The following is a 20,861-nucleotide window of genomic DNA, read 5'->3' on the forward strand; positions in this document are numbered from 1 at the left end:
TTCACTTTTGTTAATACCTTCAGTTCAGTTCTTGGTGGCCTTAGAGCCATTCTCTCTCTGCTAGATGACTTTGCAAATACTGGTTCTGATGCACTGGTTTTATGAAATGCCTTTCTTTTTGGAGAAACTTTCCACTATCACCCTCCAAGATGAAATATGTCCTACCGACCTGCTAAAACTCAAGAGGACAGGTTCCAGGTGCCCTCTCTAGTAGGAGTTTTGTTCTGAGGTAGCACCCACTGTAGTAGCAGCTTATACTTTTGCTTTTTTCATGCCAGATAGTGACCAAATCAAAAAAAAATAACCAGTCTTGTTGTAAGCAGGGAAAGTGATTTCCCCTGGCTGGAAGGACTCAGAGGGTGAAAATAAGGGGAGACAGAAATAGAAAAATGAGTTAAGATGAAGCCTTTGAGTTGATATTTCTGAAAAATCACTTCATGGTAAGCAATGCAATAAATCAGCAGACTGAAAATACTACAACTGTTACTTCTATTATGTGCTATTACACATGTTTTATTACCACTGTGATTTTTCTTTATTTGCTTTGTTTTCATTTTATTTTTCTCAACAGGATGCGAAGGGCTGGCAAAACTTGACTTGACTGTAAATTTCATTGGAGAGCTGAGCAGCATTAAAACCTTGAAGCACAATATCCATCTGAAGGAGCTCTTTCTCATGGGGAACCCATGTGCTTTCTTTGACCACTATAGAGAGTTCGTGGTAGCAACTCTTCCACAACTAAAGGTATGGTTATTTTAATGGTGCAGAAATCACAGAGAAATGAGCATGAGCAACTATAATAATTCCTGCTTTACTTGCAGCAACAATGAATGTGTTGTTTCAGATAATGGAATATTCCAAAGAGCCCAAAGTAATTATCTGAATGGCTAGACCTTTAATATTGTTTGAATAGTTTTAATAAATCCCTGAAAAATAAATTGCATATTTTTCACCTTTCTCATCCAAAACTTACAGAACTTAATTTGACTTTTTCTCAATGAGTTCAAATCATAGTTACAAAGAACATTCATCATTACTGATTAGAATTCATTATTACTTGTAGCAAACCAAAAGTTTAGGGTTTTAGAAGTAGCTACAGCTATGTACCTTTGTATTACATAGTCTTAAGCTACTGTGCTTTTATAATTATTATTTTTTATCATTGCTTTTTCTTAACATTTTCTTTGTAGCAGTGGTTCACTGTCTTTTTTAAATTTTTCTTTTTTTTTTTTTTTTTTTTTTTGAGAAGGAGTTTCGCTCTTGTTCTCTTCTTGCGCAGGCTGGAGTACAATGGCATGATCTCAGTTCACTGCAACCTACGCCTCCCAGGTTCAAGTGATTCTCCTGCCTCAGCTTCCCAAGTAGCTGGGATTACAGGCATGTGCCACCACACCCGCCTACTTTTGTATTTTTAGTAGAGATGAGATTTCACCATGTTGGCCAGGCTAGTCTTGAACTCCTGACCTCAGGTGATCCACCTGCCTCAGCCTCCCAAAGTGCTGGGATTACAGGCGTGAACTGCTGTGCCCGGCAAGTTCACAGTCTTTGGTGTGCATCAGAACACGTAGAGGCCTTTTCAAAACACAGACTGCTGTGCTCCTCCCCCAGGGTTTCTGGGTCAGGTCTGACATGGGGTCTGAGATTTCACATTTCTAACAAAATCTGTAAGTGCTGCTGCTGGTGCAGGGACCTCATTTGACAACTACGACTGTTTATGTTACTCTTATACCATATCCCCCCAATCGAATAATTTTAGAACTGAGGGAAAAATATTATTTCTTGAGAAATCAAACAACAGAGAATATTAAAATAGCAATGTTAAGTTTCATGTAAGTCCAAGAGTTCCCAGCCTGCATGTGGCTCCATGTTCCTGGAAAGAGAATGCATGGATACATCGCCTGTGCAACAGGCATTTTTTCAGTTCTCAAAGGATATTTGTTTCTTAGACTTCTGTGTTCTCTGCAGTCAAGAGACTGCTGACTGCTGGATTAATGGAATACATTTCTTCTACTGTAAAATTTCTCAGATTAAGAGAATGAGTGATTCAGGTAATTGAATATAGAATAAATAATAAATTGTCTCATATGTAACCTAAACTGATCGTTATTATACAGTGATTTCCTAGAAAATGAACTGATGAGACCTAGACTATCATAGAACTAGGTCTTGTAGTGTAATGCTGTAAGCCATGCCCTTGGAAGGGCTAAGGGTCCAGGAGTCCTCATGGCCACCACAGCTGAGCCTGTGGCAGTGCCGCAGCTGAGCCTGGTGAGGCTAAAGGTGTGAGAGCCATCATATGGCTGCCGCAGACAGGGTCAGAGGTTGTGCCAGGTACTTTGTGCACAGTGTTTCTGATCCTCCCAGACCCAATCAGGGAGACAATTAGGTGCATTCAGAGCTCGGGGAGTTAATGCTGCTTGTTTAGGCTGACCCATCTGGCAAGTGACACCAGTGGGATTTGAACCTACATGAGTCCAACCTTGATGCCTCCACCATTCACACTATACCCACACTCACTGCTTCTCTCTGGGTTAAATTACAGGCTTTGGATCAAGTCTTTCCTTTCAGAAAGACTTCTCCCAATCAACTGCTTCAATAGAAAACAACCCCTTTTTGAAAAATAGCATTCATATATTTATTAATATTTTAAAATAGTTTGATATACTATAGAATCTTAATTACCATTTCATTGAAAGCTTGTGAGCTGCTTGAAAGGAATTGTGTTAATAAATGTATTACTTTCCTAGGGCTGCTGTAACAAAGTACTGCAAACTAGATGGCTTAAACAACAGAAATGTGTCATCTTATAGCTCTGAAGGCCAGACGTTCAAGTTCAAGATGTTGATGGGGTTGGTTCCTTCCAGGGGCTGCAAGGGAGAATCTGCTCCATGCCTCCCTCCTAGCTTCTGCTGATTTGCCGGCCAATCTTTGGCATTCTTGAGCTTGTAGACACATTACCCGAGGGTCTCTGCCTTCCTCTTCACAGGGCTCTCTCTTTATAAAGACACCAGTTATATTGGCTTGGGGCCCACCTGCTTCAGGATGATTTAGTCTCAACGAATTACATCCATAATGACTCTGTTGCCAAAAAGTCCATGATTTGAGCTGCTGGGGGTTAGGACTTCAACATCTTTTTTTGTCAATTTTACCCATAACAACAGAGTAGTTATTTTAGATAGTCACATAGAAGAGGTGTGAGGAGAGTCAGCCCTTTTCAAGGATTTTCTGCCCAGTGTCTGAGCCACTCCAGAAGTAGGTAGACCCTGCAGTGCAGTGGGAAACAGATTTGTTAGCAGACAAACCAAGGTCTGACACCTGCTTCCACTGCCTGTGAATTGCGTGCCTCATTTTACTGATGTATAGTGCGATCATAATTCCTACTTCAAGGGAGTTCTGTGAGGCCTTCAATACACCTTAGTGTCCCTTTCTCTGCTTCAGCACTTGCACGGTTATTACCAATAAGTGCGGACACTCCACCTTTGTGCTGCAGGAATCCTGGGTGAAGAAAGATAAAGAAACGCTCAGCTTAAAACTGAATCTATGATTCTTAGGCCTTCTAAACTCAGACATGATTTTGGCTTGAAGGAAATGTGGGCCAATTTCAAAGATGAACAGAAATCACCAAAAAAGTGAGGTTCCTAGAATAGGCGCTGGGGTACAGTCCCGAACTTGTCATTAGTTATTATTATGAGGTCTTTTGCCTCCTGTCAGTAAAGTGACAGAGGGTTCAGTTGTCATAGCCTTTTAGGAATAGTAGTGCTAATTAAGTCAAAATACACTTAAACCGTTTATAAGACAGAAATCAATCAATCAATCAATCAATGTACTTCAATTACAAAGAAGAAAAGATCACCTTGCTCCCCAGGGTTCTGTTGGGAAAAAATCTCAGTCGAAAGAAATTATCTGTAATAAGCTAGAGTTTTCTAGCTTATTATAATACACAGTTATATATAATGTATTTATGTTAATAATATATATTTATATATAAATTATACTATATAAATTAATATAACAAAGTACTACAAATTGGATGACTTAACAGAAATTTATGAAAGTACTATATTTATATAGTATTAATTATATATAAATCTATTTATAATTATGTTGATTCATATATTTATATTAGTGTATTTACTTATGTACACTTACAAAATAAGTAAATTTCATTTATCCCAAAATTTCCAAATTGATTTGATCCCAACCCTGTATTAAACTAGATCAGATTAAGTATGTGGACCACAATTACTTAATGCCTTAAATAATAGGTTTTATTGCGTTGGGTTCATCATTATGGCCTCATACATAATGGTATGAGGATACCTTTATTGAAGGATACTACAAGAAACAGCCCTATGAAACCTGTGACTGTATGGACATATTTCTGGAGAAACAATGCCTGACATCTCTCAAGGTCTCCATTATGAAACTCTGTGCTAGAAGTGTGTTTTAGAGCTGCATGTTAGAGGGAAGCTACAAACTATTTTTTCCTTAAAGACCATGAAAATTGTGTAACTAATTATGTTTTTCTATTTCACTTTGGCTGCCAAGAAGCTCGGAACCAAATCTGCAGCCCATCTATAGCAACCATATGAGTTCTTATGACCAAAGCATATTTGGAATTATCTTTTTACCAAATCTCTACATAATTTTGACTTATAATTCAGCTGATTCTAATAATTTTTTAATTTGTATTTTACTAAATCTTTCTGTGTATTTTTCCCCCTTTTATATGTTTCTTATTGCTGCTGTAACAAATTGAGACAAATTTAGTGACTTAAAACAATACAAATGTATTACCTTATGATTTTGGAGATCAAAAGCCTGAAATGGTTTCACTGGGCTAAAATCAAGGTGTTGTCAGGGCTATTCTTCTTCAGGCTCTAGGAGAGAATCCCTTACTTTGCCCCTTTCAGCTTCTAGAGGATACTTGCATTTTTAGGCTCATGGCCTCTTCCTCCATCTCCAAAGACATCATTATGCCAACTTTACATCTCTCCCTAACTCTGACACTCATGTCTCTCTCTCGTACTTATAAGGACCTCTGTGGTCCTTACAAGAATCACCCTGATCATCCAAGATCCTTAACCTAATCAAACCTGTAAAGTCCCTTTTGTCATGTAAGGTAACATTCATGGAGATTAGAACATGGACATTCTTGGGGAACCATTATCTTCCAACCACACCTTCCTAAATACCTCACCTCATTTTGCAGAATAAGGCTGGGTAGATAAATAGGTATCTTTAAACTGTTAGCTCTAACATTTTAGGTTTTAATTGACACTTTTATTTTAATATTTTACTTTGGAAAATCATAATTGAAGTATCAGATGTAAACAATGCTGTAACAATAGCCTATCTATCTTGTTAAGGGTGAAACACGGGCTCATTTGTATTAGAGGCCAATCATGCGTAATATTCAAGGCCTTTTTTTTTTTCTGTAGAGAGCTTTTGAGAAGTGCCATTGTTGTACTTGGAAGCTATGATTTGACTTAAGCATTGATATTTTTGACATAGTGAGCAATTATAAAATTAACATAAAATATTTTGAGAGTTTGTATTAATTATCATTTTTAACAGAAGACCTAATCATTATTATTGCCAGTAAAGGTATTTTTAAAACTGTGTAAATTGTATGAAATAAACATTGATTTAGAACAATGTTCTGATATTTCCCATTAATTATATTGTTTTAATTCTCTATCACTGTGGTGTATTATTATTTCTAAGTTTCAAAAGTTCTAATCAAAATCAACCTGGGGCTGATTCACACTGCTACTTTTGAACAATTGTACTATATTTATTGTTTTTTGTTTAAGTGGTTGGATGGTAAAGAAATAGAGCCTTCAGAAAGGATTAAGGCATTGCAGGAGTATTCAATAATTGAACCACAAATCAGAGAGCAGGAAAAAGATCACTGTCTTAAACGAGCCAAACTCAAGGAAGAGGCTCAGCGGAAACACCAAGAAGAGGATAAAAATGAAGACAAGAGAAGTAACGCAGGCTTTGACGGACGTTGGTACACAGACATCAATGCTACTCTGTATGTAAATTATTAGTTTACTTTCTAGTCAACTTTTGTTAAAAGCAGCAAACTGTATTCTCTTTCCAAGTTCTTTGCAGTACACTTATATTCCGGATTAATTTGAAGAATAAAACATGATATGAATTTTGGATGGAAGAATATGAGCATCCCATTGCTTGTGACAATTCTGTAAGGCTTTCTTTCCTTGGGGGAAAAATTCCTTTTTAAACTAGTAACTTTAATTTCCATCTAAAATTATTCTCAGAAAAATCCATAAAATATGTACAGAAAAGATGAATTAACAGGTGTACTTTGATTTACAAACTAGGAGTATTTTAGAAAAGTTAAATACAAATCACATTATTATAATTTGAATAATTCTAATTGTATCATACAACATTCTGTTTTCTTTATATACTGAATACATTCTTAATGTGATTAATAACTTTTTTAAATTAAAATTTTCATGTTTATTTATTTTAAGTGAATTGCAATTATAGTCAGTTGATTTGATTCCATACAGTTAAAGTGTAAGGTATTTAGATAACAGAATCCCTTAAAATTGGGGAAATAATACTTATAGAGTATTTCAGACATACATAAATGTTTGAAAATAGTTATATAGGCAGCTTGTAGTTCTACCACCTACATTTAATAAATGACAATATATTTGCTTTGGATCTTTTTTTAAATAAGAAATAAAATATCATTAAGAGTGTAGAAGCTCCTTAAGTACTTCCCCTCCATCCCGTTCCTCTCTTCATCCTGGTGGCGTCTGCTATCCTGAAGCTGGTGCGCATTTGATAGATGTTGATTCATTCATATTTTTAATACCTTTATTTCACAAGTATGCCTCCTTAAACAATGGTAGTTTGAGTATGTGTGTTTAGCATGAATGATATCTTTCTATAGCTTTGCTTTTCATGCAACATGTTTTTGAGATTTATGCATATAAATCTAATGTAAAACTAATTCATTTTAAGTATAGAATAATATCCAGTTGGATGAATAAATTATAATTTATCCCAGAGGTAATATTCAAAATAGTTAATAACCAGTATTTCACTTGCCCTGACCAATCAGAAGGTGCAGCAGCTCCAACAACACATACAATCCTTCTAGTGGTGCCAGCCGGTCAACCTGGACACAGCCATCCCTCTTTGGCTGGCCATGCACGTTGTTTTCCCTATTCCCATTTCCAATTCTCACAAGAGTAGAATCTCCTGAAAGTAGCATCATGGTCTATCTTGGCCAGGGCTGTATCTCTGGTGCCTGGCACAACAGAAGATGCCCAATAAATATTTCTCGAATCCATGTTGAACATTTGTTGAGATATTCAAGCAATGTTGCCCTTGTCTCCTTGTTCAGGTATGAAAGTTTCTTCAGGGTATTTAGCAATGGCATTGCTACAACAATCATGATATCTTTTCAACTTTATACATACTGCCAAATTGTTTTCTAGAGTACTTGTAATAATTTATGCTAATATATCAATATACAGGAGTTTTCAATCTTTGCCAATACTGGATAATATATTTTAAAATATTGGCCAATCAAGTATGTTGCATAGTGTATAGTATCCTCTATTTTAAAAAAATTTAATTTGCATTTCTATAGTTACTAGTGAATTTGAATATTTTAAATATGTTTTATATGTTTGTTGGTTATTCAGATATCCTCTATTTAAGTCCCCTACTTGTTTTAAATAAGTTGTTAAGTTTTTTTCTTATTGATAGTTCTTTTATATTCTGGATACAAATAAAAAATATATTCTTTGGTGGTTATGTGCTTTACAAGTGTCTTCTCCCAGTCTGTGACTTGTGTTTAATTATAAGTGCTTGTGTTTTATGAAGTTTAAAAATATTAATGTAGTTAAACTTATTTGTACATTTTTGTCTTGTTTATGGAATGCTTCTTTATCCCAGTACCATATCTGTTTGTATCTTTTTATCTGGAATTAACCTTTGCCAATGTATAGGGTAGGGTACTAATGGTTTTTCATATGGGTAGCTAATTGTCTCTCTACCATTTATTAAGGTGCTATTCTTTTCCCACTGATCTGAAATGCCACCCTTACTAATCCCTTCAAACCATGTATTCATGGGTTCATCTCTGAGTTCCCTAGACTGTTCCATAGGAGCACTTCTACCTGGTTTTAGTTTGTATAGATTTATAGCATATCTTGATATTTGGTAGGAGATATTCTCATTTTTCAAAGTTATCTTGGCTATTTTTAGTTCCTTACTTGTCTGTATGAGTTTTAGAATCCACTGCTAATCAAATTCCTTAAAAATCCCTAGTGGAATTTTGATTGAAATTGCATTTAATTTGTATGTTAATTGGGGGAAAGTTGGCATCTTCGTGACATTGATTCTTTCCTTGCTGAACTTTGGAAGAGCTCTATTTACTTAGACCTTCTTCTGAGTCATTCAATGAGGTTTTAAATTTTCACTATAAAAGTCTTAAACCATCTTTCATTGTCTCTATTTCTAAGTATCTTGTAGAATAAGATTTTAAAAATAGATGTAATTGGTTTTGCTGATATTTAAAGGGACAAATTATTTCTGTATACTGATACTGTATTAATCTTGCTAACCTTTATGAAAGAGGCAATCCTGCATTTTCTAACTGGAAAAATACATTGTTTGTAAGCAGTAACTTGAAAATTGTTTTCCAATCCCTCTCCTTCTACTTTATTTTCTTCATGTTGCCTGCAAAGGTCTCCAGTATGGAGTGGAATAGTAGCGTTAAGAATGGGTATCTGTATCTTGTTTCTGACTTTAAAAAGAATGTTTGCAATTTCTCATCATTAAGTATAATGTTTGCTATGGGTTTTTGGGTCTTGTTAAGTAAGCTTCCTTCTATTCTTAGTTGATGAGGAGCTTTTATCATCACATGCATTATATTGATTTTTAAATGCTTTCCCCAAATTTATTGAGATAATAGTGTTTTTCTGTTACTGTGTTGAATTACATTAATAGAATTTCTAATGTTAAACCATCCTTGAATTTCTGGGATAAACATCCTTTGTCCATGATTATTTGCTAATGCATTGCTCCATTGATTTTGCTAATATCTTATTTTAATATTTGAACCTGTGTTCATTAGTGAGTTTATGCTATAATATCCTTGTCTCATTGTATTTTTTTCCTGCTGTTTGGCATCAAAGTTATGTAATAGGCACATACAATATCTTGGAGATAATTTACTATCCTTGGCTTTTAAAAGTTTACAAAAGTTAAAATGATCTGTTCCTTGTATTTTAGTAGAAGGTTACAGTGCGGTTTCTTGCAGGTGCCTTCTTGCCTCCCCCATAGACCTGGCTGATCCTTAAGTCTTCACCATTCTCACCCTATTTAGCCTGTTTGAACAGAAACATAGACATTCTGGAGGAGAATCATTGAAATCCTGAATCATTGAATTAGTTGGTGAGGAGTAGGAGGTTATTTCCCTCTCAAGGCTTCAAGAAGAAAACACTACAGAGAATCAGAGGCTGCAAGAAAGGGAGATGGACATTTACCTCTTGACTAGGTAGAGCCTGCCTCCAGCCTGGAGAATTGAAAAGATAGAAAGTGACCTGGAGCAGAGGGATCAGGGAAGAAGGTATTAATGGCAACAGCTCACACTTCATATGCCAAGGATTTTGTGAATATCTTTTTTTTTTTTTATCAGACAGAGTCTCACTCTGTCTCCCAGGCTGGAGTGCAATGATGCGATCTCGGCTCACTGCAACCTCTGCCTCCTGGGTTCAAGCGATTCTCCTGCCTCAGCCTCCTGAGTAGCTGGGATTACAGGTGTGTGCCACCATGCCTGAGTAATTTTTGTACCTTTAGTAGAGATGGATTTCACCATGTTGGTCAGGCTAGTCTCTCACTCCTGACCTCGTGATATGCCCACCTCGGCCTCCCAAAGTGCTGGGATTACAGGCGTGAGCCACCCCACCCAGCCAGGATTTGTGAATATTGTATAGACCAAGTGGACATGGTAGAAGAGCTGGATTTGAACTGTCTTGAAGAGATGCTGTCCAATAGGACAGCAGCGATAAGAAACTAAGGGGTGGATTATCAGTGGCAGAAGCTGGGGAATTATCACAAAAGGAGCCAGGAAGTATATTGACCACCTCAACAGTGAACAGTACACTTGGAGGGTTCTTGTAGTGTCTCCAAGAATGACAAAGGTGCCTGCAGGAAGAGAAAGCCAGTATCTGGATATTGGTCCCAGCAAGGGTAGCAATAGCCAGGTTATAATAGGAGTGGTCATATAAGAGATGTTCACCTTCTCCTCATTCATCTTCCCAGGCCCCAAATTCTGAAGGCAGGAAGCCTCTGAACCTAAGAGGCCCAGTGGTATGGGATTCAGAGGAAGGAATGGATGACAATGAAAAGTAGGAGAGGGTGTCCCTCTTCCCATGCACACCCCAATCTGAAACAGGGCCAGGAGAGAGAATGGGCTGGAGAGGGAGGGAATGGCTTCGATTTGAAACTTAGGTCTGAACTTTTATTTAAACTTTAGACCCTTTAGTATCTGAAAGTGAATGTTTAGCTGAGATTATACTGTTCTTAAAAGTGACTATAGAGCTGTGGGATCTGCTTATGGATGAGTAGAGAGTTCTGAGAGAGCAGGTTGGAAGGCAGTGGTTGAGGAGAAAGTTTTTTTGATCAGACACTAATGAGCTCACTTTGTTTCATCAACCAGCTACACACATTTATATGCATTTTGCCTTGGAGACATGTTATTTAGCTGATATCTCTGATAATTCTTCTTAAGTACTGTTATTTTTATGTTTTTATAATTATTATTTTAGCTTGCAAAAGGCCAGATTGAACCAATTAGTCACTTTCCAGGAAAAATATAATTTAAATGGTTAAATGAGAATGGAACCAATTATTTCAGTGGCAATTATCTAGAATATTGTAGAATATTATAGATACCCTTCATAGATTATTCTTTCAATGCCATAAAGAACTGTAGCTGTATAGCAAAACATTTATTTATTTTCAGCAATTTGCATTATTTTGCTTATTAAAATATTTAGTTGCATTGTATCTGTAAAGACAGCAGAATTTTGCTATATATTCTATTGATGCTACTTAAATTTCATGTTCTAGTATTTTTGGTTCATCCCTTTGAAAAATATCTTTCACAATATTTTCGAGATAAAGAAAATATATTTGAAAAGATATTGTCAAAATGAAGAAAATATCTTTAGTTTGAAGATCAACTAAAGGAGCCTTTCTTGTCACCTCATTCAATAACAAAACCCAACATGTATTGAGTACCTACTATTTTCTATAGTTGGTATTAAAGGCATCATGTAATTTTTTTCATTTAATGTCATCTAATAAAGTGTCTATTCTAGGGAGAGGTAAGGGGAGAGAGACTATACCTAATGTTTATTGCTTGAATGATGTCATTTTCTTGCCACAAGAATAGAATCTCCCTGAAAGTAGTGTCATGGTTTGTGTAGGCCAGGGTTGTATCTCTGGTGTCTGGCACAACAGAAGATGCTCAATAAATATTTTTGGGATCCATGTTGAACAAATGTTGACTATCTCACATAATACCCATTTGGTGACATATAGAGACATTGTTTAATTCTCTGACAGTCTACAAAACATGAATAAAAGGGAAGAGAGACCTGTTACCATATAAAGCTACATAATCAGAAGTTATCCATGAAAAATAAACTAGGTACAGGCCATACTATAAAAAGTGTCATATGTCCTACAAGCAAATTTTGGAGATAAGAGAGTCATTAAAAAACCTAGAAATAATGTGATCCAATTTGCCTGCTAGAAAAGTCCCTCTGGGAGTAGTGTGGAGAGTGTAATTGACAGGTACGAGATTAGAAGTGGGGTGATTGCTTGTCTGATCATCAGAATCTCCTGCAAAATCTAAAACACAGATTCCCAGGCTTCAGATCTACTACTTCAGAACTACTTCAGATCTACTGAATAGGCTTTCTGATGAGAACCCAGGAATCTGTACTTTTTATAAAGCTCCCCAGGTGATTCTTAGCAGTCAGGTCTGTGAACCCTGGAATCTGATTACCTCAATATTCCTGATGATAGAGTATGAAGGTCTGCCCTATTCAACCTTTCAATGTAATGAATGTTAACAGCCTTGGGTTGATCTCACTACACATCCAGGCCAGGGTAACCAGGCCTGGATAGACTGTCTTTCAGAGTCACTTTGTCATTCAAAGGTAAGAAGATAACATAAGAAAAGTATGTAGATATTAAAAGGCCAGCATTAAGGATGAAGCTCATGAATCCATTATTGTTCTTAAGTGCTCTATTTTTCCTAGTTCCTCTTTAGAGAGCAAAGACCACCTACAGGCACCAGACACAGAGGAACACAACACAAAGAAATTAGACAACAGTGAAGATGACTTGGAATTCTGGAATAAGCCCTGCTTGTTTACTCCTGAATCGAGATTGGAAACTCTTAGACACATGGAAAAGCAACGGAAAAATCAGGAAAAATTAAGGTATTTCATTCTTTCCTATGAGAGGGAAGCAGTAGCCACTTATGAACTATATTTTCATGATTGCCCATTTTTTTCCCCCATTATTTGTGTTAAACCTTTAGCACTCATATATAGATTTTGTTTTTTCTAACTATAGCTTTTTGTTGAATTGTATTGGCTAACATTCATTAATATCAAAGTACCTTCTTTAGAACGTCATGAATTATGACATTTTAGGTAGAGGTTTTTTGTATGTCTTCAGCTTTTTACAACTTTTAATATACCCAATAATAGTGTATTAGGGTACACTAATACATTAGTATTTCTAGTCTAGAAAAAGTTCATTTTGTGGAATGAATGGGCTCCTTTTTGAGTCTGTTCTATTAATTTGCAAAGTGAAGAATTGGAAATTAGTTTTATTAGACATTTTATTTTCCTAATACAACTTTCTTCGACATTTAACACTATGATTTCACTTTTGAATTGTTTATCTATAATTTGATGATTTGTTAGAAACTAGGATGTTTATGCTATTATCTTCAGAGTAGATTTTTCAAAAACAGATTTTGTGTCATTCCATTTCATGTCATTGCTTAAGTCTAGTATGTAAAATATATAACTTATGGGAATACTTATTATTCATGAGCTTGAGAAAGTGATAAATTAGCCTTGAAATATAGTAATCTACATGGCAATGCCTCAAGTGAAACAAAACACAATATCTCTCTCTGTGATTAACAACTAAAAGCAAGAAAGTAGAAGTAAAAAAGATTTGAAATCTCAGCTGCTTTCATAAAATTTTCATTAATTAGAAATACAGGGAGGTATAACAATCAAAAATCAAATTTTATCTAAAATACTGGTTTGTAAAACGTGGGTGATTTTCACACTAAGGGACCACACAGCCCTTTGGGAAGAGCATTGAATAAGATTATGTATGCATGTCCTGACTCCACTATTACCCTCTGTGTGATGTTGGCAAGTACCTAACTTCTCCTCATCTGGTTCTTCATCTGCTAAACAGGGATTATCATACCTGTCTTACCTACCCCACTGTACTGTTAAGAAAATCAGATGAGCCCATCCATACATGTGAAAGTGCTTTGCAGACTCAAGAGCCCTTTAAAATGGAAGTTCTACATGTTTATAGACTGTGAAATATTTCTTACATATATACCCATACACACATATGGTATATTTATATATCTGTGGGTATATATAAATAATAACTAATCTATTATGTATTGAGCCTGAAATAAGGAGAATTTATTTTTACTCCCTGACACCTAATAAAGTAAGGCTGAATGGGATGGAGATCTGAGTCTCTATGTTTTGGACACCTTAGACTTCCCAATCCAGTGAGTCCCTGAGATGTTTGCCTCTGATTGTGTTGCCATTTTTATTAACTGGGTGTAAGCAGGGACAAAAGAAATATTTTATTCCTAACTCTGATCTGCTTTACACTGAGTAGGGTTAAGCCAAGGGCTTGTGAATGCCTCTTAATTGTCCTGAGTCATTGAAATATTAACTCCATTGGATCTGGAGGCCCAGCTTAAGATGCAGAAGAATGTGAATGATTTTTTCTAAAATAAAGTTAACTGATACAAAATCTGTATTAAAGTTACAATAGAAATTTAAGGCAAAGAATTGCCAACAGTTCCATCATCTAAACAAATTTTTCCATCTGATCTAGATATTGTCCATATTTGCCTATTTAAGTTTCTATATACTTTCAGTAATCTTTTAAATAGAATTTACATACTGCATTTTAATTTTATATTACTCAATTAATCTTCTATTATTTGCTTCCTTTATTTACCCCTTATCCAACCCTTCAACGTAATGAGTGTTGTTAACAGGCTTGGGTTGATCTCTCTACATTTTTTTTTACCCTTTATAATTGTATAAATTATCTCTGCAAGTGTAGGATTTGGGGTCTTTTTGTAAAACAAATATGTATTTATGTTTTATATATTTTTGCTCACTAAAGACATCATAAACACTTTTCTAAATCAATAAGTAATGAGCAAATACATTTTTAAATAGCTGCAAAATATGTTATAGCATGAATGAAGCACAGTTGATTCAACCATTCCTCCACTGATGGGCACTCACAACAGTTCCAGGGATTTGCCACTGTAAATAACGCTGTGAGAAATATCCTTTTACATAGATTCTTCTGTGCTGATATTTTTATTTATATTGAATAGATTCTATTCAATTGGTATGTTAGATGTTGTATTTTAGCTAAAGCAGAAGCTCTGTACACAAATGGAGAGTCGACAGTTATCTGGGTAAATCATGTATAAAATAGACTTATTTAAATATTAATAGACAGTCATGAAAAGGAGTTTTCTTCCCTCATTCAAATTATCTGGCAAATTGTCTTGATCATTTTTTTGCTGTACAGATACAGATACAACCATGTAAAAAAATCTGGCTTGATTGTCAGTTCCCAACATAGAATTAAAGGAATGGACTTCAGAACAATGAATTGCTGATGTGTTCATAAAAGTTCAATTAATTTTTTTAAAACTGTTTCACAAAAATGTATTAATTGCTTTTATATTCTCTTTGCTTATTTTTTCTTTCCATGCTGCCCCTTGTTCTCACCCACCATCAATCTTAAGTGAAAGAAAGAAGAAAGTGAAACCACCCAGGACTTTGATCACTGAAGATGGGAAAGCCCTAAATGTAAATGAGCCCAAGTATGTGAGGCCAAATAGAGAGTTAAAGACCCAAAAGTGTCAATCAATGGTGTTGGTCAATCATTGTTTCAATTCCAGGTTTGCTCTGCAAAGAATATATCTGACTGCTCTTAACAAGTTTGATGAGTCTAAAAATAATGTCATTTGGTGCATATTTAAAGGGAAAACATCTATTATGTTTTCAAATGCATAATTGTCTTGGCATCTAGCAAATGATCTTGGCATATGGAGATCTTAGTTATTTATGTACCCCATGAAACTTTGGACCATATACAGTTTTATGCCTGAAAATTGCCACCACATTGTTGTTGTATTTATGAATTTTTAAAACTCTGCCATGAGCAAGCTGGTGAGAATACTGATGTACCGTCTATACATCTACTTTATACTCTGGAGCATATATACAAAGCCTTTGAGAACTAGGGAAGGAAATCAATATAATAACCTCAATGAATTTAATAGAGGACAGATACTCAAACTGGAAATCTTCAAGTATAATAATATCTAATCTACCCTCTTTATCTGTCTTAAAGTTTGAAATTAAAAAGCAGGACAGAAAAGCCTTTTGTGGCCAAAATACAGACCAAAGAGCCTACAGACTAAATCTCATTCACTTCATTTTATTACTCAAACCTATTTTCCGTCATGATTTCATTTGCTCTGTCATGACCATGGTGAAGGCACAATCTTGAATTATTTCTGGGCATCATTTATCTTCACGGCAATCACAGGTGGTAGACAGTATTTCTTTCTTACATGTCCAGCCTGGGCCTGAGAGAGGTGGAGTGACTTGCCCAAGGTCACACAGCTAATAGGTGGTGGTTCTGAGTTGCTCATGCTAACCTAGTTCTAGTGACTTCCATGATAAGATATATAATCCCTTCCCCTTACGCACCTACAGCAGACAGGAATGCAAGACAGAACACTAGGCTAGGCCCTGGGGATAGAGCAGTGACTATGACCAGTTTCTTTCTGACCTCATGGAGTTCAGAAATCGAGTTTAGGCCATCTCTCTTTAGTCTACAACAGAGCTCAAGGGAGACTCCCGGAACTCCATGTGTCTCTGGTAAGACCACCACTCTTCCCACACACTGCAGCCTCACCTGCCCCTAAAACCAGTTCTACTGAGGGTGATTCTATGAAGAACTGATTACCCACCACCTCCTCAGTGGCACTGCGTCCCGACATGCGATCGTCCCCTGTTCCTGCCCTCCCAGGTCATGCACCACTGTCCAGAATCTTATACCCAAATGGCACTGATCCAACTCAACTCATTCTCACCTCTTTTGGACCCCTGTGCCCTCTGGAGCTTGAGCCTGGACAGCAAAGCCTGAAGCCTCCACCATTTCTCCTCTTTCACTAACTGAAGTGGAGGATTCACTTCTGTGACTGCCCACTGTTCTTCCTCACCACATACACTACAGGGACAGTTACAGCCCATTGCCACTTTCAGGCCATCTTTCTCCCTTTCTCTGTTGAAGCACAAGCCATCTAGATATAGCACCCCTGCCCCTTCTTCCCGCAGTCATCTACATCACCCTGATCAACTCTCAACCCCAGCCTTCTCAATTCATTGAAGATCTTTCACCCACACCAGTGTCTCTCTCTGCCACTCCTGACATCATCAGTCTTGGTGATGACTTTATCAAACATGTAGGTGACCCACCAGAAGCCCTGGCCTCTCACTTCCCCAACCAGCTCACTTCTCCAGCTCAGCTCAACCACATGATTTCATTTTCATTCCTAGATTTGCCACCATCAATATCTCTTCCACATCAGAAACTTCACCGCGAGTGTCTCACTAGATACCATTTCTTATGTTTCTGGGGGAACTTCCTCGACTCCAACAACCAAATGCCCCCATGAAGACCATAAGATAATTTACTTTCCTATTTTTCTTACTCTCCGCTAACCCCTCATCTTCTCTTGCCGTGGTTTAGTTTCATGGTTCATCACAGAAATCAGTCCTTGGGCCAGGTGCAGTGGCTCATGCCTATAATCCCAGCACTTTGGGAGGCCGAGGCAGGCAGATCACTTGAGGTCAGGAGTTTGAGACCAGCCTGGCCAACATGATGAAACCCCATCTCTACTAAAAATGCAAAAATTAGCCGGGAGTGGTGGCACACGCCTGTAATCCCAGCTACTTGGGAGTCTGTGACATGAGAATCGCTTGAACCTGGGAGGCAGAGGTTGCAGTGAGCTGAGATCATGCCACTGCACTCCTGCCTCGGCAACAGAGTGAGACCCTGTCTCAAGGAAAAAGGAAAAGAAAAAAGAAATCAATGTCATTTGTCTTCCGCTCTCTTATTTTTTTCTCTTTCCATCATCCTCACCTCACAAAACCCCAACGCTATTTAAATCTAGCACACTACCCACTCTTGGGCTGGTCCTCCTGTGTGGCTGGAGGAGACCATTCACTTCTACTTTCTGGTCTTACCTTAAATTCATAACCACAGATCTCAAATGGACTCTGGCAATCTTCCTTTATTTTCTTGGGCCGTCCATTCTCCCACTGTCCTGCAGGCTGCTCTCGTACCTTCTTTCTCCTTACTTCCAACATCATCTGACACTTCCACAGTCTTAACTGAGGACCTTGTTTCCTATTTCATTGAGAAAAAAAGCAATCAGGAGATGTTTTTTCCTCCCAACATCCAATTTACCAGTGTAGCTGGACCTGTCCCATGTACTCCCCTCTCTTCTGCTTGCTGACGGTGAACTTCCTATCCAAAATCAGTCTGTGTAAGCACCCTGACTCCATCCCCTCTGCCTATCAAGGACTTAGTTGCTCAGTTATCCTTGGTCTTCTGCACTAGTTCTCTCCACTCTGCTAGATCAATCTCACCCATATGCAAACAAATTCTAAAAATCTCTGTCTTAAACAAAACAAAAGCAACAATTTCCCTTCCCCTGGTTTTACTTCCAGCCACAGCTCTTTTTCTCTGCCTCCATTTAATGGAATTGTCTGGACTTGGTCTCCAGTTTCTAACTTCACATTCCTTCTTGAAACCACTTCTGTGTATTCCATCATCCTGAAATTTCTTTAGCCATCTTATTTCCACATTCAGTGTTCAATTCTTAGTCTTTGTCTTACTGGACATAGCAGATTTGAATCAAATTGTTCAGTACCATCCTTCTTAAAGCAATTTCTTCCCTTTGCTTCTGATTTTTCTTCTACCTTACTGACTGCTCATCTTTCTAGTTTTGATGTATCCCTTTGGTTTTGTTTTTTGGGTGCCCTATAGCAAACTCCTCAGCTGTCTTCCTTTTCGCATTAGCTCTTCATGGCTCTCACCAAATCCCATGGCTGTAAATACACTCTTTACATTGCTCCCAACTTGATCCAACCTCTTCTCTGAGCTCAAGACTTGTCTATTCAGTTATGTTGTTAAGAACATATAGTTCCTCTTCAAAGAGTTTTGGTTCCTGGTTCTTTGTTCTATTCTAAAAGGTAATCATACCCATTCATCTATCAGCCCTCCCTATCTCTGCTGTACCCAAACACCCTAAAATGTACCGTACCTGTCCTTCCTGTGAAACGCCCACCCTTGCCTCCTTTGATGAGGTCAACAGTAGCCAATCAGAATTAGCCTAGATTGTGCAGTCCATCCCCAGCCTGCAGGGGGAGGGCACAGGAACAGGGTCTGTGTTAGGGATAAAACACTCCTGCTCTCCTTTGTTTTGCTCGCTCTCCCTTGCCTCTGCCTTGCATGCAGGAAGTGCCCTTCTATAGAAGTATATTGCCTTGCTGAGAAAACTTTTGCCTGAGTGTTGGTTTCACTTTGTGGCATCAAAAATTTGTTTCTAACAATTAGAAGTTTGACATCACTGAGTGGATGTAAGAGAGTCACTGCACACTTATTATAGCTAAAAGAGAACCCCTGATTTCAAGCCTCACTACCACTCTCCAGCATCGTGTGCTTGTGTCCCTGTGTTCTCCATCTCAGTAACACACATCCACCCCTTGGCTAAGACCAGAAACCTTGGATTCTCCCTTGATTCTTCTCTCTGTCATCTTATCAGTGAGCCCTGTGAACTCTTCCTTCGATATTATTGGAATCCAGCCATGTCTCACTGACCCCACCACCACCTGTAGCTGACAGTAACTCTTGCTTGGACAGTTGCAATTGCTTATTAAGTAGTCTCCATCGTTCATCTGTTGGCCTCCTACATTCTGTTCTACTCAGCTAAATAAAGAAGAAAAAATGGAAGAAAGGACACATGCTCCTTTTCTTAAGGGACATTCTTAGAAAGTGCCATGCAACAACTGTCCCTCGCGTGACCTCACCTACCTTCAAAGGAGGCCACAGAATGCAACCTTTATTGTACATAGCCATGCACCTAGTTCAAACCATGGTTCCTGTCACTAGGAATAAAGGGGGAAGCAGATAGCAACTAAATAGCAATTTGTGCCATAGGAAACTTCTCTGAAATTACTTTACAAGTAATAAGAAATCGAGGCAGAGCAGGAGCACATAGAAGGCTCCTGAGATGAGGTTCTACAAATGCATGGGCCATTTGAGACACTGAAGAAGTCCCACAGGCCTGGACTATTGAAAGCAATGAGACAATTTCTGCCACAAGCAGAAATGCTGCTAACAGCCACATCTATCTCTAACTTCACATTTTCCTAAACAGTTTAGCTTATGTTCTTTAATATTGTTGAGTTGTATATTTTATAGAGTAATACGATAAGTGAAGTGCTCAAAAGAAAATTGACCAGGCAACTCTGATAGCATGATGTTCAGTGTGGAAGCTAGACCTAGGACTCAGCCTCAGGGTACAGTTGAAAGATGGCAGAGCTTTGAAATCCTGCCTAGCCAGGCTCGTGCAGACAAAGTGTAAAGGCATTTATTATAATTCAGCTATGCCAACCTCTTTGAACCTCTGTTTCTTCATCTATAAAACAGAGGTAATAGATAATGGGCAGTGTCTCAGCCTTTTTCAGGGCAATGGAAGGTCAGCGATGAAAGGAGAAGGAAAAAATAGCAAGAAAAAAGAAGGAAGACAGGACTCTTTAAAACCTAAGGAATCGCCATTCGAACTGGTGTGAGATGGTATCTCATTGTGGTTTTGATTTGCATTTCTCTGATGGCCAGTGATGATGAGCATTTTTTCATGTGTGTGTTGGCTGTATGAATGTCTTCTTTTGAGAAATGTCTGTTCATATCCTTTGCCCACTTTTTGATGGGGTTGTTTGTTTTTTTCTTGTAAATTTGTTTGAGTTCTTTGTAGGTTCTGGATATTAGCCCTTTGTCAGATGAGTAGATTGCAAAAATTTTATCCCATTCTGTAGGTTGCCTGTTCACTCTGTGCTGGAGAGGATGTGGAGAAATAGGAACACTTTTACACTGTTGGTGGGATTGTAAACTAGTTCAACCATTATGGAAAACAGTATGGCGATTCCTCAAGGATCTAGAACTAGATGTACCATATGACCCAGCCATCCCATTACTGGGTATATACCCAAAGGATTATAAATTATGCTGCTATAAAGACACATGCACACGTATGTTTATTGCAGCACTATTCACAATAGCAAAGACTTGGAATCAACCCAAATGTCCATCAGTGACAGATTGGATTAAGAAAATGTGGCACATATACACCATGGAATACTATGCAGCCATCAAAAAGGATGAGTTTGTGTCCTTTGTAGGGACAT

At 37.5% G+C, this 20,861-nt stretch overlaps 1 protein-coding gene across 10 annotated transcripts in view; it reads left to right on the forward strand.

The window, feature by feature from the left end:
- The window catches only part of DNAAF11 (dynein axonemal assembly factor 11), a 101,864-nt gene that overhangs the window by 30,530 nt on the left and 50,473 nt on the right, over window positions 1-20,861 (forward strand). For 7 of the 10 annotated variants that reach the window (XM_024796321.2, XM_011760084.3, XM_071067817.1 and 4 more), the window contains 4 exons: window positions 572-744; window positions 5,817-6,040; window positions 12,330-12,512; window positions 15,122-15,199. In XM_024796321.2, the coding sequence (XP_024652089.2) occupies window positions 572-744; window positions 5,817-6,040; window positions 12,330-12,512; window positions 15,122-15,199 (658 nt within the window). Of the gene's footprint in view, window positions 1-571; window positions 745-5,816; window positions 6,041-12,329; window positions 12,513-15,121; window positions 15,278-20,861 lie in introns of all 10 variants that reach the window. The other 3 variants (XR_011606728.1, XM_071067815.1, XM_071067816.1) reach the window with 1 other exon arrangement.

Source organism: Macaca nemestrina, chromosome 8 (assembly GCF_043159975.1).
Source record: "Macaca nemestrina isolate mMacNem1 chromosome 8, mMacNem.hap1, whole genome shotgun sequence".
Taxonomy (NCBI): Eukaryota; Metazoa; Chordata; class Mammalia; order Primates; family Cercopithecidae; genus Macaca; species Macaca nemestrina.